This window comes from Mustela lutreola, chromosome 5, assembly GCF_030435805.1.
Source record: "Mustela lutreola isolate mMusLut2 chromosome 5, mMusLut2.pri, whole genome shotgun sequence".
NCBI lineage: Eukaryota > Metazoa > Chordata > Mammalia > Carnivora > Mustelidae > Mustela > Mustela lutreola.
Window position 1 is genome coordinate 91,786,787 of NC_081294.1, and position 16,871 is coordinate 91,803,657.

At 38.5% G+C, this 16,871-nt stretch overlaps 2 protein-coding genes across 6 annotated transcripts in view; one reads left to right on the top strand and one right to left on the bottom strand.

Annotated features, from left to right (window-relative positions):
- KIF2A (kinesin family member 2A) overlaps nucleotides 1-7,177 on the top strand; it is a 79,208-nt gene extending 72,031 nt beyond the window's left edge. For all 4 annotated transcript variants that reach the window (XM_059175072.1, XM_059175074.1, XM_059175073.1 and 1 more), the window contains one exon: nucleotides 1,833-7,177. In XM_059175072.1, coding sequence (XP_059031055.1) covers nucleotides 1,833-1,918 — 86 coding nt within the window. In that variant the 3' untranslated portion in view covers nucleotides 1,919-7,177. The remainder of the gene's footprint in view (nucleotides 1-1,832) is intronic.
- On the bottom strand, nucleotides 4,999-15,910 carry DIMT1 (DIM1 rRNA methyltransferase and ribosome maturation factor). Of its 2 annotated transcripts, XM_059175077.1 has the most exons (12): nucleotides 15,657-15,910; nucleotides 15,256-15,329; nucleotides 14,018-14,104; nucleotides 12,338-12,399; nucleotides 11,932-12,025; nucleotides 11,797-11,846; nucleotides 10,619-10,742; nucleotides 10,400-10,492; nucleotides 9,509-9,573; nucleotides 8,372-8,435; nucleotides 7,024-7,130; nucleotides 4,999-5,527 (listed from the first exon to the last, which is right to left on the bottom strand). In XM_059175077.1, exons 1-12 carry the CDS (start codon nucleotides 15,733-15,735, stop codon nucleotides 5,485-5,487), a joined length of 942 nt encoding a protein of 313 aa, XP_059031060.1. In that variant the 5' UTR covers nucleotides 15,736-15,910; the 3' UTR covers nucleotides 4,999-5,484. The 2 variants fall into 2 exon arrangements, with proteins under 2 accessions (XP_059031060.1, XP_059031061.1); XM_059175078.1 differs by lacking the exon at nucleotides 15,256-15,329.
- Between the last annotated feature and the right edge of the window lie 961 nt (nucleotides 15,911-16,871).

Sequence of the window (16,871 nt, forward strand, 5' to 3'; positions counted from 1 at the left end):
TAAATATCATTGTTCTTCGAAAGAGGGGAAAGAAATTGAAATTCCAACTATTCTCTTTCTTTTTTCCCAAAGGCCATAACCTTGGCACCATTAATTTTAAGTTGGATAATTGTTGAGGGTGCCATCCTGTGCATGGTACATTGCTTACCAGGATCCTTGGTCTTTGATGACTAGATGACAGTATCCACTACCCCAGTTGTGACAGTCAAAAATGTCTAATTATTATCAGATGTCAGGGGGGTAGTGGAGGAACATCACCCATGGTTAAGAACCACTGGTATAAAAAGAGATGAGATATTTCTCACCTTCAGAGCTGACTTTTACTTGCCTCTTTCAATTTATTTATAGTAATATTCTTAAGGGACTCTGAATTAATACATAATAGTAGGAATTGTAAGACCAAGAAATAGATTATTCTATAATCCCTCTTCTCTATTCCCTTTTACAATCCCTGATAAGGACAAAATGACATTTGTTTTTTAAAATTCAAACATCTTTTGAAATTTCATGCTTAAAAAGGTAAAATAGGCATTGGGGGGGCACCTGGGTGGCTCAGTGGGTTAAAGCCTCTGCCTTCAGCTCAGGTCATGATCCCGGGGTCCTGGGATAGAGCCCCGGATCGGGCTCTCTGCTCCGCGGGGAGCCTGCTTCCTCCTCTCTCTCTGCCTGCCTCTCTGCCTACTTGTGCTCTCTGTCAAATAAATAAATAAAATCTTTAAAAAAAAAAAAAAAAAAGGCATTGGGAATAGAAATTTCTTAATATCGAGGGAAGAAATATCTACTTTATAGTTTAGTAAGATTTGGAGGCACCTGGCTGGCTTGGTTGGTAGAGCATGTGACTTTTTTTTTTTTTTCCCAGATTTTATTTATTTATTTGACAAACAGAGATCACAAGTAGGCAGAAAGGCAGCCAGGGGGCGGGGGGAAGCAGGCTCCCTGCTGAGCAGAGAGCCAGATGTGGGGACCCTGGGATCATGACCTGAGCCGAAGGCAGAGGCTTTAACCCACTGAGCCACCCAGGCACCCCGACTCTTGATATCAGGGACTCAGTGTTTTTTTGACAGGACCATACACATTTAACACACGTATATAGCCTGTCTGCACTCCAAAAGGAATTGAAATAAGCCAAAATTCAACACTGTAGTGTGCCAAACAGAACAGAAACCTGTTGAAGATAAAAAAGAAAGTTATATTCGGGCTCCTGGGTCGCTCAGTTGGTTAAGTGTCTGCCGTCAGCTCAGGTCATGATCCCAGGGTCCTGGGATGAGTTCCACAACAGGCTTCCTGCCCAGCAGGGAGTCTTCTCCTCCCTCTGCTTCTTGCTCCCTCAGCCATTCCCCCTACTTGTGCTCTCTTACTCATGAGTGCTCTCTCTCTAAAATAGATAAATAAAATCTTTTTTTTTAAAGGTTATTTTCGGGGCGCCTGGGTGGCTCAGTGGGTTAAGCTGCTGCCTTCGGCTCGGGTCATGATCTCAGAGTCCTGGGATCGAGTCCCGCATCAGGCTCTCTGCTCAGCAGAGAGCCTGCTTCCCTCTCTCTCTCTCTCTCTGCCTGCCTCTCCATCTCCTTGTGATTTCTCTCTGTCAAATAAATAAATAAAATCTTTTAAAAAAAAAAAAAAAAAAGGTTATTTTCATGAATCTTTAAATAATGGAACTTTTGCTATAGTTGAGTTTTTATTTAATTCTGAGTTTTGGACAACAGAGAACAAAAGGAAAAATCCTGCATTAATGTTATGAAGTAAGGCTGCCGACTTGATAGGACTCATGAAGTTGTATACTGTATTGCATGCAACGCAGTACTTATTCTCGTTCTTTTCTTTTTTCCAAGATAAAGTGAAATCTTTTCGTGCAGCTCTACAAGAAGAAGAACAGGCCAGCAAGCAAATCAACCCGAAGAGACCCCGTGCCCTTTAAATCAGCATTTGCTGCTAAAGGATCCCCAGAACCCACACTGCTGTAACATACAATGGTTCAGCTGTAAGGGCCATTTGAAAGTTTGAAATTTTAAGTGTCTGTGGAAAATGTCTTGTCCCTTCACCTGAATGACATTTCAATTTTGTGAAACACTCCTTTGTCTACAAAATGCTTCTAGTCCAGGAGGCACAACCAACATTTGGGAATAGTGAAGCATTTTGTTTCATTTACCCAAACAGTGATTTACTTTTGGAGATCCTTGCCAATTTCATTTTCTGTATGAAGTAAGGTTGTGGACTTGATACAGAGGTGAATAGTAGGGGGAAGCCACAGCATTTCCTTTTAACTTGGTTCAATTTTCGTAGCAAGACTGAGCAGTTTTAAATCCTTTGCGTGCATGCATACCTCATCAGTGATTGTACATACCTTGCCCCCTCCTAGAGGCAGCTGTGCTCACCTCTTTCTGCTTTGTGCCTTGACTAAGGCTTTTGACCCTAAATTTCTGAAGCACAGCCAAGATAAATTACATTCCTTAATTGTCATTGTAAATTACCTTTATTGTGTGTACATTTTTACTGTATTTGAGACATTTTTTTGTGTGTGACTAGTTAATTTTGCAGGATGTGCCATATCATTGAATGGAACTAAAGTCTGTGACAGTGGACATAGCTGCTGGACCATTCCATCTTATATGTAAAGAAATCTGGAATTATGATTTTAAAACCATATAATGTGGTTATAATTTTCTTAGCATTTTCTTTGTAAAGAACTAAGATATAAACTAGTTGGTGTATAATAAAAAGTAACAAAATTCTGAAAAGAGTTTTATCTTAGGGTAATACATATATATGCAGTGTGTGTTCCAATGTGGTATTAACAGGACTAATAGTGCAATTTGATCCTTACCAATACCATTACTTAAGTTAAAAGTGTCCATTAGCACCCCAAAATGTACCTTCTAAATGTACTGATAAAGGAAATTGGCTTCTGATGCATGAATATTTACATGTACACTGAAAGTAGTCCATAATAGAACTGTTAGTTTAAGCCAAGTGTAGACAGTACATAACTCCCATGAGAAAGAATTAAGATGAAAGAGAGTTGACTTTGCCTTAAAAGGCAGATCGAACCCAAGCCCATCCATTACCTAATGTGTGATGTTTCATTCTTACTTGGTGAGAATCACCAAAGTCTCGCCAATAAATTCGATTAGGGTATGCTGCTTTTTAAATGGTGGCACTTATTTTTACAGATTGCTACTCCAAGGAAGAAAACTGGCCACTTTTCATGTATATATTTTGTTAAAAGATTTATATATCTCTCTAGGAGTTCTCCCTTAGTTCCTAGGATAGAGTCCAGGAGTAGATTAATAACAAAAAAATCTCCCACGGATGTCTTGTTTTGATTTACTCAAAGGAACTACTGCTCATTCATTTGAGGCAAAGGGAAGCTATGAATAGAGGGTTACATGAGCCAGATTCCCTACTTCATTGTTCATAGAACCCAGAGGGTAGTTGTGGGAAATCCTAACACCATGGTGAAATGCTCCTCTGTAAACTTGAAATCTAGAACAAATGTAGATTTTCACAATGTGCTTATTAATAAATATCTTTGGAATGAGTTTTAGAGATAATTTACTTCAGTACAATCACCTTTGTTTTGGAAGGGACTCAGGTTTTCTTGCAGTTGTAAGATATGTTCTATTTGTGTTTATTTCAAAGAGAAGAGGAAGAATGGAGCGGATACTATTGACCTTGCAGAGGCTGCTTAAAAAGGTAGTTTTTGAGGCTAACCAACCTTCAGAGGGCAATAAAGAGATGTGAACTTGCTCACTTTAAAGCACAACAGATTATTCTTAATTAATTAAATAAGATGGGTACTATCTCTGGAAGATCTCCTTAACGTTCAAATATGCTGCCTTATACTATTACTGGCTTCATTCTAATCAGTAATCAAGGTCTATAGAAGATTAGTGCCAGAAAAGATTTTGGTGGTATAATCCAAACCTTCAGTTTTACAGATAGGGAAAACTGAAGGCCAGAAAAGGGACTAAAACTTAGTAGTTCACAGGGGAAGAGGAAATAGAGGGAAAGCTGAATTAATTCTTAAAATTTTCCTTTAAGGCTAGAGATGGTACAAATAAGTTTTGCAAAGTAAGTAGTTTTGTGATATTAAAAAAAACTCAAGGTATATTTAATATTTATGTAGAAGTGGCTTGATGCAGCTATTTAAAGAATTTTTTGGATCTGGATTAAGCATTCTTACTTTCTCAGATTTCTTGAAAGCTGATATTCCTAATAATAAGTAATTATTTATATAGGAGTGTTTTAGTATATCACTTTGAAGCCAGAAAAAAATCTGTTTAGGTAAACAACTTCCTTTCTAGGTTTACTCAGTGTACCTTTGTTAAAATAATTTGGAAGTAGTCTTTCTATTAAGTTAGGCTTTTAAAAAGTCAGTTATCAATTAAGATATTTTTATTAATTTTCTTATATAAATAAAATAATCAGGTACTATAGTTCTTTATCAAAAGACATTAACAACACTTAGTATTATATTTATAATGATTTAAACATAGTAGCTAATTAAGACTTGTTTAGGGCACCTATTTAAATTGTCAACCAGCCATTTTAAAAACAGCTTAAAACTAAGCATTAGTATATGAAAAAGATGCTGGAACTTTTAGTTTTCCAGAAGTCACATGAATACCAAGAGCTTCTAGATATGAGAAAATGGCTGGTTGTGATGTTTGTTTGTTTGAAGTAAGTTGAAGGGCAGAATTTGAACTTGAAAGCCAGTTTTGATTTATAAAACTCTTTGAAATTTTGTTAAACCTGTGGCTTTCCCCAAGAAAAAACATACTGTCTTATAGTTCATTTTATTCTAGTTCAGCTTCATTATTTCACAGCTGAGGAACCAGGCCCCGAAGTCACATGCCTGGGACCACCGCATGGTGGCGGTAGCGGACTCACATTTACCTAGAACCTGATGGAGCCTATGAATGCTACAGGACAGCTTGAAGGCATAGGCAGTAAGTGAAAGAAGCTGCATAAGATAAAGAAGGAATGAGAGAAGCAAAATAAGAAACAGTTGTTTTATTATGCAGATTAATAAAAAGAAATACTATGGGAAATATGTGACTGAGTTAAGCATATTTTAGTTTTTTTTTTATTATTTGAGGGACAAAGACCAAGAGAGGTCCTCATAGTAATATATAACATAGAAAATAGAACAGTAATATCTTTATACACTAATCTGTTAGAAATGGTAAGTTTTAAGTGTAAAGTTGTGCGTGCCTGCGGCTCTTGAAATTATCATGCAAAGATTGGACCCTGCCCTACTTTAGATACTAAAAACACCACAACCAAAAAAAACTTGGGTACTTAGAATTGACTGCCACTACCACAAAAATTCAGAGTAATAAATGGTGACAGTAGTAAGAAGTCAAAAATAGTCAAGCACCTATGTTCCAGTGAAGAAAGGCATGATTCATATTTTCAAATCGTTAAAAATATGTAATTCCAGTTGATTTTTCTTGAGTTTGGAAAATTCTGTTTTCCAGATTCCTAAGAAAAATGTATACCTTCTGCATTGAATCCATGTAGCAATCTGAAAAAAAAAAACCAAAATGAAATGGTATTGAAAAAGTAATTTATTGCATATAACAATACACAGTTCCTATACCACGAATTCTAAAACAAACACATCAGCAAACCTCTGAAGCCCACCTCTTCCTAACACTAGCCATTACAGAAACTTTTCTCTTCAATTAAATCTGCAAGGTATATATTAGTTAAAATCACATCATTCTTTGGCCTATTTTGTCACAGCTTATGTGTCTTAAGTTATGGTAACGCTGACCAAATTATCTTAGATCTCCACTATCCAGACATAAGACCTCAGTGGCCCTTGTTCCATTTCAACATGGTAAGAGAACAAGAGATAATCTTACATGTTCACTTTTCCTCTCTGGGCTCACTTACTGAGGTTCCAGTTAAGTACTTAACACATTGCTTTTCTCTTGATACCTTTGTACTTACCGGATCCCAGTTAGCAAACCGCATATGCTTAATAACCTTGAAGAAATTTAGTGGGAATTAAAATAAGATGAACTATTTCTGTTTAGAACTAAGATGATTTTCAGGATGGCCCATAGGAAGAGTTGAAGGTGGATATTAGAATGTTTGAAAAAGGAAGATCGGTACTTAAGAGTAATGTTCAACTCCTAGGATTAACCTCTGATGAAGACTCAGTAGTACTACCTGCCAACATAAAATATAAACCCCATCTGTCTCATATGAAACTATGCTGCCAGCTTAGAAAAGTCAAGTCAGTTACTTTTATTAAAACAATCTACCCTCATTTTTAATTCAGCTCCTTGAACATAGCATAGACATTCTAAACATGAATTGGCTAACCAGGCAAAAGCTGTTAAGTGATGATTTATTAGGAAATCGAAGTGTTAATGCTTAAAAACAGTGAGCATAGGTAACTGAAGGCTTAATCTGCTTTCATAAGACTAACTTAATTCAAGGAAAATACATTTTGGTCTGGACTACCCATTAATTATGACACCCTTCTTTTATTTTAGGTATGTAGAACTTGCCTCAGTCTACAAAACAAGTAACTATATTACTAAACCAGTTAGAACTGAAAACCAGGTATGATTATAATTGACATTATTTCATGTGTAGGATCTGTTTAACAATAGCTCTTCCCAGTACAGAAAAAAAAATGAGATCCAATTACATGCATTATGCTTCTTCTACCTTAACAAGCTACTTTGAAGACACACACTATTAAGACTAACTATGAATGGGAGTTTGGGGAGGAGGCTGAAGGGGAGGAGCACATATACCACAACACACATTGACACAGAGGCTATCTCCAGGCTCGGACTGTTCTTTATTACTGTTCTTAAATGTTCATTCTGCTGCAGCTAACTAGCCTCCATCTTCTACACCAAATACTATTCCATGCCATGGAAGTGCTATGCAATAACTCCAGGTAGCACCTTATACCGCTTAAAAGCCTTTAAATCTCTAATCTGAAGGTGTCACAATAAAGAAATGTAAACACTTAGGAGAAAAGGAAAATGTTATTACCTGATAAAGTCATCTATGTCCATGGAACGGGCCCGCTTGTCACTAAAACCTGTGCTGGTTAGGATTTGCTGTATTTTATCTGCTATGCTGAAATCTTCTGGTATTATCTATCAATATAAGATTCAGAATAAATGAACAACAGATCTTTAATGAAGTCATGTTGGCTCTCTTTTTTTTTTTTTCTAGTTCAGTAACTGATAAAATAGTCACCTTTATTTGCTCACGATAGTTTGAATAGCCTATTTGTGCAGATTAGAATTGGACCTCTGATTATTAAGTAGTTAATTTTCAGCATATACCAAATACTCAGAAAACTCAGAGTTAAATGTGTATACTGCCCTTTTTCTTAAAAATTCTGAAATAGTTAAGTTTCCGGAGTTAAGGTACTTCATATCAAAAAATAATTAAAGCTGTAAACTGAATTTTACAGCAGCTGTTACTCCTTTAAGAATATCTCACATTTTCTTGGCACAAATTTAATTTTATCAGGCCGTTTTTCTCAAAGAGATGATCTCCGACCCCGGGGAATATTAAATATTTTATACCTCACATCTTTCCTCCAAAAATTTTTCTTAACCCAGTTTAATATTTTCCTACCTAGGCAGATGTTTAATGATTTTGTCCATAAAAGAGAAAATGAAGATAGCAATATGATATATTAAACCATACAAAATCTGAGTCAAAAAATGGATATTTGCTCTTATCTTTCTGCTCTGTTTATTGTGAAAGAACTAAAAAGTTATCAAACATCAGAGTTATATTTATGGCTATGTGCATGTGTGCTGACACACATAGAAAATTGGTTGAAAAAATGTTGCACAGATAGTAAAGAGGCATGAGGCTTACAACAGTAAATCTGCTATTCAGCCTATATTTAATTCAAATTATTTCAATTTCTGGATTTTAAAAAAAGTTACCCAGAAAATGCAGACTTTAAATTGAATTGCTTCATGAGCAACAAACAAGGAATGGTCACAATTCAGAGCACAGCAAATTGTACAGACTTTGAGCTAAGGGGAGGAGCTAAATACCTAAACTTCGGGAAAATTACACATACCTAAAGCTTTGGGAAAATTATGACTCAACTGAATGGCTTTTTATGTCTAAAAACAACTAGTTAAAGAAGCTCAGGTGGAGTAATCAAGACCACTCATCTATTCCAGAAACACAGCAGTATTAACCTATCCGAGTTCAAGATAAGGTTGTGCTAGTTAATAGATTACTTTTAAGAATCCTATGGAATGTACCAAATTAAGAATCAAGTGAGGATAGATGAAAAAGAATAGGAAGTAGAGGGACATTTTAGAACAATTCAGAACCAGAGACCACAGAAATATTTCTTGCTTACAATATTATGGACTGAACAGTGAATTCTGTAGTTTCTTTCCAGTAGCTGTTGCACTGCACTTGACCTATAACATAAAGAAGCGATACTGCTATTATTTTTCCAAAATTAGAGATTATACTTTCCTTTCAGTTTATGGTGAAGTTAAATGTATGTTCCAGGTAGTAAAATTAAGGGACTAAAAGGTGTTGAATATTTAAACCTAAGAAACAACTGCAAACTAGTTATATTTAAAAAGTAAAGTTCTAGGGACGCCTGGGTGGCTCAGTGGGTTGAGCCGCTGCCTTCGGCTCAGGTCATGATCTCAGGGTCCTGGGATCGAGTCCCACATTGGGCTCTCTGCTCAGCGGGGAGCCTGCTTCCTCCTCTCTCTCTGCCTGCCTCTCTGCCTACTTGTGATCTCTCTGTCTGTCAAATAAATAAATAAATAAAATCTTTAAAAAAAAAAAAAAAAAGTAAAGTTCTAGTAAAAATTTTTGAAATTCTTTTTTTTTTTTTTTTAAGATTACATTTATTTATTTGACAGAGATCACAAGTAGGCAGAGAGGCAGACAGAGAGAGAGAGAGAGAGAGGAGGAAGCAGGCTCCCCACCGAGCAGAGAGCCCGATGTGGGGCTCAATCCCAGGACCCTGAGGCAGAGGCTTAACCCACTGAGCCACCCAGGCGCCCCAAAAATCTCTGAAATTCTTAAAGTTCTAGACACTCCACAAAAACATCACCTTAAAAAGAAAAAATGCACAGTAACAGCTTTCAGAACCTCTCTTTTGCCCTTGGGCTTCAAACTGATACTTAAAAATGTTTCCAAGTTAATAAAATTGCATGAATTTTTCAGAAGTGTGGTAAGGGCCCACCATCACTCTGTTTTTCCAAGGAAATATGAAACAGATGTGTGGTAAGTTTTGGGAGTTTTTATTTTCCTCTTTTGCCAAAAAACCTGATCTAATTCCAAATTTAGGAACTTTCTTGGTTAAATTTTCTTGCCCCTCAAAGTACAAGTTGGTGAAAAAGGAAAAGTTTGTCTGGATAAGGGTTATCCTTATGCTTTAGGGTATCTGTTCAGGATAAGGACCAAATGCTATCATTTAGCACAGTTCTATAGCACTGGTCCTTCATCTATCATAAATGAGTACAATACTCACTTAAATGCAGCAGAAAGTGTCTTGTTTTTCCTAACAAAGGTGATCCTTACTAGGCCATCCCATTCCTGAAACAGAAGATGAATTATTTCTTAAAATATCAAACCTTGCCTGTGTCTGCTAGGTATTATATTGTCTTTTAATATATAAAGCTGAAAGAACCTTCTGGAGTGATGAAAGTGTTCTGATCTTGATCTGGTTGACCCATGCAAAGATATGTACTCGATTTTTGGCACTTTTGTCTACCTCACTGAAAATTTTATCCTCAATTTTAAAAGTTAGGGAAAAAAATGTTCCACACCTGAACAAAGTATGTTAAATCAAAGTACATTTAAATCAAGTATTTAAATCAAAGTACATTTTCAAAAAATTCAAAACAGACATGATTTAGAATATAGCTTGTGCAACATACCTGGACCCACCCTATAGGAGTAATTAACAAACCACTCCATTACCAGGAGTTACTGCACACAACTAATCATGTGCAGTATGGTTTTACATGAAGTGATGCAACTTACTTTTTAAATTGCAGAAACATAAATTATGATTGAAAATTGTTATTCATAATATTGCCCTAACAACAACTATTTTCATTTTAACTTGTTTTCTGAGTCTACTCAAATAGATACATGTTTTCTATAGCTGTACTTGTTAGCAAAATGCAAAGCCACTCTAAGTTGTACTTTCTGCAAACATTTTCCATGCTTTTTTGTGCTCTTCACAACAATCTTATATCCAATTATTCCATCTACTCCCAACCTAGGGATGTCATAATTGGCATTTTCCTGTTTCGACATTTAGATTAACTCAGTATTTTTCTGCTACTAGAGACACACGTCTTCCAGCTTGGTCTTTTTACCTCCTTTACTAAATGACCTAGTACTTTAACCTCACCTGAAAATTGATAGGTGGTGGTGGATTCTTAGGTTCTATTCTTACGACACTGGATTCTACCTTGGGAGGTGGCCTGAAGTTATTCTTTCCAACCTGTTAATCAGAAAATGAGTCCTCTAAAAAAGAATTTTAAAATAATCAAAATGCTTTCCTCACAGAAGGCACAATTAGATGCTCACAGATGAGGTAAGCCACATTATTTTACTAACAGTCACTTACTTTCATCAGATGGTCCACTCGTGCTAACAGCTGTGTATTGATTGAGAGTCTGCAGTATAATTTATCTCCAGGCTTTGCAACTAGTCGGAGAGCAAATTCTCTTTGAAACATAAGTATAGCACATCTGACAATATAGTAGGAAGGAATAAGGAAAATGGTGACTTAACTATAAAGGTATTTCAACATCAGTTTTCTTAGGTAGGAAATAGAGCAAAGCTATCTGGTTAATGAGAAGTCGTTTAGCTGATTAGAAGGCAGAAAACTTTCAGCTTTAGATTTATTACCATAAAATGAGCCAGTTGGCTTTTCATTTTATAATGGCTGCACCACTAATTTACACATATAAACCCTCCATGTTTAGATGAGAAAGTATTTCCGATAAGCACTAGTTCATTAACCCTTGGAGGAAAAATAAAACCTCAAACCAAATTGGCTTGGCAGCCCAATGCTATTTATGAGGAAGGAAACACCCTTATGGAAGAGCTGAGGAGAGGCAGGTTGTGACACTGGTGTCCTGATTTCCGAGGCTAAGGAGCATGGATGTCAGAAAGCAATGTAGAGGCTTTTTGGAGGCTCCTGCATAGGAGAAGAGCATCTTCAAAGCTGGGTTTTGAGTTTGAAACTTTTTTGACAATGAGCCATACTAAGAAAATATTTAACACTGCAACCTGTGCCACAAATATGTGTACATATATGTGTTGATGTAACTCGAGCAAAAGTTTCATAAAACTGTAAGTACCTGGCCACATGCAATAAATGTCTTCTGATATACTCTATTCCATGTCATTAAAAAAAAAAGATGGTCATGACTCAAATTTATAAGCAGTGAGAGATTTCTGAATTGCAGTTTGAAAACCCCTGTTATATAATGTGCTAGTGGCTAGTCAGGAGGCCACTGCAGCTGTTGAGAGTCAGAGTAATAAGGAGTCTAACCCAGACTAATGGCAAGAGTATGAGAAAACACGGAAAGGCCAGTTGGTCTCAGAGGCAGTCCTTACACTGCACATCCCCACCGGAACTGTCAACTGAATTAAAAAAGATAGAAAGACCTCCACAGAAATAGATATTTTCTACAAAACATTCCCCAAAAGTTTTTTAATTGAATTAACTTCTATCTTTGTCTCTCCGTGTTTATGGCCTAAGATTTGGCAGTAATTTTTTGATCTTTTGTCACAAACCTGAAAAAAGGTCGGTGTAGCAACAGCTTGAAGACAAAAGGGGAAGAGATCTGTAAGAGAATTAACTAGTTATTCCTGGGGAAGACACACCATAGAAACATTCTGTATAATGTTCCCAACAATATGGAAACATACCTGATATGGCAAATTTGCCACACAAGCATCAAAGAATGGCAAATCTGTTTTCAACACATCACCTACCAGTACTTGAAGTTTGCTGGCCAGAGGCCTAATGAAAAGAAAAATAGCAATTAAAAAACAGTACTGTTTCATGAGATTGAAATGCACTTTATTTATTTTTTTTTAAAAGATTTTATTTATTTATTTGTCAGAGAGATAGCGAGTGAGAGCAAGCACAGGCAGAGTGGCAGGCAGAGCCAGAGGGAGAAGCAGGCTCCCTGCGGAGCAAGGAGCCCAATGTGGGACTCGATTCCATGATGCTGGGATGATGACCTGAGCTGAAGGCAGCTGCTTAACCAACTGAGCCACCCAGGCGTCCCTTGAAATGCACTTTAATTCTGTCATGCATACTCATACTCACGTGCCCTGAACTCTTTTGTGAAGTTCCGCTACTAGCCTTGGGTCAAGTTCACAGGCAACTACCTACATTTAAAAAAAAAAAAGTATTTGGGGGACGCCTGGGTGGTTCAGTGGGTTAAAGCCTCTGCCTTTGGCTCGGGTCATGATCCCAGGGTCCTGGGATCGAGCCCCGCATCGGGCTCTTTGCTCAGCAGGGAGCCTGCTTCCTCCTCTCTCTCTGCCTCTCTCTCTGCCTGCCTCTCTGCCTACTTGTGATCGCTCTGTCAAGTAAATAAATAAAATATTAAAAAAATAAAAATTAAAATTAAAATTAAAAAAATTTAAAAAAAAAAGTATTTGGAGTATGAATCTTGTTATCTCAATCCTAACTCTTACATGATTAACATGAATCAAACTTTTTTCCACAATACTACCTTCAATTTTCCTTCAATTCTCTGCCATTTCAAACAACAAAGAACAGCGTTCAGAAAAGCAGACTGTGCTCTTGGCTCCTGTTCAATGGCTCCCACTTTTACTGGGCAGTTCCTCCTTGTGCTCCTTGAGGCCTTTGATGGTAAGTGTTTCCTGCTGTTGCTAGCCCATGGGTATTCCAGTAATGCTGACTGGTTCCCTTAACCCCATTCCTACATTTTGGATCCATTTAATTGGAAACTGGGTTTCCATGACACACAGAAGCTACCAGCAGCAGCCAGGTGGCATCCTAATCTCATGATACAGTTCTTCAGATCTCCTCCTCTACGTTCCAATACTCCAGCCTCCTTACTTGTTTCCCTGAGCCTAGAGGTGGTAGTTCCTCTTTGTAATTATTATTTTTTGGTTACTTCAGTGTTCCCATTTTCTTTGTATTTTTTTAAAAATTGTAATTTATTTATTTATTTGACAGAGAGAGAGATCACAGGCAGGCAGAGAGGCAGGCGGGGAGTGGGGGGGGGGGCAGGGAGCAGGCTCCCCGCGGAGCAGAAAGCCCTGTGTGGGGCTCGATCCCAGGACCTTGAGATCATGACCTGAGCCAAAGGCAGAGGTTTAACCCACTGAGCCACCCAGGTGCCCCAGTGTGTTCCCATTTTCTTTCAGTCATCTAACAACCATGTCAACAACTCCCTATATTAAATACCCTGTATTGAAAAACCGAATGTGTTTTATTTTGCTGATTAATACATCCCATATTCTCTTTATTCTAATCCAATTTTTGAAATCAAGATATAATTATATATACATTATAACATTAATTTCAGGTGTATAACAATATGTTTATATATGTTTATAACATATATAAACATATATATATGTTTATATACTTCAAAATATGCGTATATTGTGTAAAAGTCTAGTTGGCATCCATTGCCACACATAGTTATATATAAAAATTTTTTTGTCTTGTGATGAGAACTTTTAAGATCTACTCTCTTAGCAGCTTTAAAATATACATACAATATATATTGCTAACTATAGCGACCATGCTGTAAATTCCATTCCTAGGACTTAGATTATAGCTGGAAGTTTATAGGTTTTACCACTTTTATCCATTTTGCCTGTATTTGTTAAGATAAAGCCATGAGCAAAGTATCAAGGGTTGCTGTTAAAGTAACAGCGATTAATTAAAATAGATTTCTGTTTGTAAACCAGGTGAGCCTACTCACATATACATTTCTGATACCGAAACAAATAATTCCCTTTTTACCTTTTTTGCCTTTTCCAGCAACTTTACAGTCATATTGCCAGTTCCAGGTCCAACTTCCAGCACCACATCAGTTGGTCTTAAGGCAGCCTGCAAGGAAGCACAGCTACTTTAGCTTTACTGGCACATCCGAACACATCATTTACTTTACACCTGAGTGTCTGCTCAAAAGCACGTGGTTAAGAGATTATTCTGACTCCAATTCCATGAGATTCCTTCAGATCTATGTGCTTGACAAAATTTTCTCATTAACATTAGGTAAAAGTGGAAATCTGTCACCTCTCCTAAGCTCTGGCAATGGTTAGGAGTCAGAAAATTTTAGGACTCTGAAAAGCAGGAACTTTTTGGGAACGGCTTTCTGTTTTCTACCTCCAACAGCATCTTTTAGCCAACTCTCATTATCAGTAAGTTCAAACAAGAAAGGACTGTATATAACGACCTTGCCTGAGAATCACAGCATGTTGCACTGGGATTTCTCAATTTTCAACCCATGTATGGTTTCAGGGATAGAAATATCTAGAAATTGTACACAGCCCCAGATGTTTGTATGCACAAAGCTGCAGTGTGCTGGGTACATAGCTTTCATCAGCTGCTCAAAGGAAATCCATGAGCCAAAAAGGTTAAAAAAAATTAGGCCCTCATTTGGCAAACAACACTAGGTCAAGATGAGAGCCTCTAAATATGTAATGTTCTCTCTAGAGCTCCAGGATGCCTCCTCTGTAACTATGAAAGTAATCTGTATCACATATATTTTATGTTCCAGCACTCTGATCATCCAGAACAGTAAAAGAACATTCACATTACCGACACAAGAAGAATACTCCAAAGGGTTTATATGAGGCACTGGATTGTAACATTTAAGTTTCTCTGCAGAAAATACTTAAGCTGTCATTATGATATATTTTTAGGCTCTGGAGTAAATAAAAACTAACAGTGATAAATAGTGTCTAGAAAAAGTGATTAGAAATAGAATAACAATAATCTGGAATTGAACAAGTACAAATACCCAGCTATGAAGTAAGTAAGCTACAGAAAGAATTTCGAGCCAGGAGACACCCAGACCACAGAATAAAGCAAATCATGCCAAAGTCAGCCTATGAATCCCAAACAATTCTTCAATTCATTCTACAATGAATATATTTATAACCTATTTTGTGACACACATCCTCCGAGCGTGGAAGTATTCCTAAGAATAAAATAAATAACTCAGCAACTCTCTCCTTTTCCTCTTCCACACCAACCTTATCGATAATGCTGTTAACAATGAGAGGGTTTTTCAAAATATGCTGTCCAATCCCCGTGTTGAACATGAGTCCTGTAAGAAAATACGAAAGAGCCTTAACTTCCCAAGGAAAAGCAGACATTAGACCGTCCCAGAGGAGAAACCAGGGTGGCTGGAGGAACTTTTCTGCGCCAACGAGAGCCATCATCGAACGACACGCTCGGAGACGGGGTGACCCAGTGCTTTAAGTCCACCCCTTCTGCAGGAAAGGAAGGCAGATGCGGCCCAAGGCTCGCCGGCGATCCACGAGCGCCGCCTCCACCGGCCTTACAGTCCTGGGCCCAGATCTGTGTCCGTGTCCCCGACTGGGTCCTGCGGGATGATCACACCTGAACACAGCCCCTTCCCAGCTGTCCCCACCTCCGGCGCTCTTCAGCTCCCGGCTCTGTTTGAGCCGCTCGCGCCGGCGACCACTCGTCCCGGACTTGATCTTCGGCATCGCGGCGGGCGCAGACCCACAGGCCTCGGAGATCAGCGTAGACCAAAGTCGGCTACCAAGCACCAACACGTGGGAACTCCCACCCCAGCACTGTCAGCACCACACTCCGTCACGTGGGGGAGGGGCGAGGGCCCAGCCCCAGTTCGCCCGGCGCTCCGCCCCCAGGAAGGGGACAGACGTTGGAGCCCCGTGGCCGCCGGGAATTGTAGTCATGAGGAGCAGCCTTAAACTGAATAGACTACACACCCCAGAAGACACCGCGCCGCCTATCCTGGCTGTTTGGATTGGCTGGTTTAGAAGCAGAGCGGGCTACTCTTTCCTGTCATCGCGGAGTGGGTCCGGTAATTTTTGGAGTTGTCCTCTCAAAGATGTGGAGGCGATTTAAATGATATAATGCCGTTAGAAGCGTGGATGTCTCCTCAAGCCAGGTGCTAAGACCGGTGGAATCCAGAGAAGATTTCTTTCTGTCCTGTGCCTCGCTCCTGTTTTCCAGCAAACTCTGGGGGGAAACCAGGCTCTTGGGATAAGGTGCTTGCTCCTTTGGGCGAATGAGTTCGCTGCTTGGGTTGTGGAGAGAACCTCCCGGAATGCAACAGATATTTACTTCCATTAGGGCTACTAGCTATTTTGCTTCCTTTTGTGCCATTGATTCATTCCCAAAACGTTTATCGAGCTCCAGCCGCGATTAAACATTACTGGGTGCTGGAGATTCAAAGTTAAATAAGAAACTGCTCTTCCCAGAGTCAATTCTATTGAAAGAGAGAGGCAGAAAGTCCGAAACGCAGTAAAAGTGAATATAAGTTTTTGTATTGGATGTATCCGATTGTTAGCTCCATGAGTATGAGGTCCACGTCTGTTTTGCCTGCCAATGTCACGATTCTCAGTTTTTAATTTTTCAGTGTGTGCTGTATTTTCTTGAAAAAAGACGCTCCTGTTTGGATTACCAAAACTGCCATTTCCTCGCGCAAATAATATGTGTGCATCCCCAACCCTTGGTCTTTCTTTGCTGTAATTCGAACTCAAAAATCTCATAATCTTAGGGGCGCCTGGGTGGCTCAGTGGGTTGGGCCTCTGCCTTCGGCTCAGGTCATGATCTCAGGGTCCTGGGATCGAGTCCCGCATCGGGCTCTCTGCTC

Bases quoted from the DNA above. Each gene is read 5' to 3' on its own strand.
- DIMT1 (XM_059175077.1), bottom strand. From the start codon at position 15,735: ATGCCGAAGATCAAGTCCGGGACGAGTGGTCGCCGGCGCGAGCGGCTC. The intron at 11,847-11,931 runs GTATGTTTCCAT...ATTCTCTTACAG, and splicing joins TGGCAAATTTGCCATATCAG to ATCTCTTCCCCTTTTGTCTT. The intron at 10,493-10,618 runs GTAAGTGACTGT...TCTGATTAACAG, and splicing joins GAGTGGACCATCTGATGAAA to GTTGGAAAGAATAACTTCAG.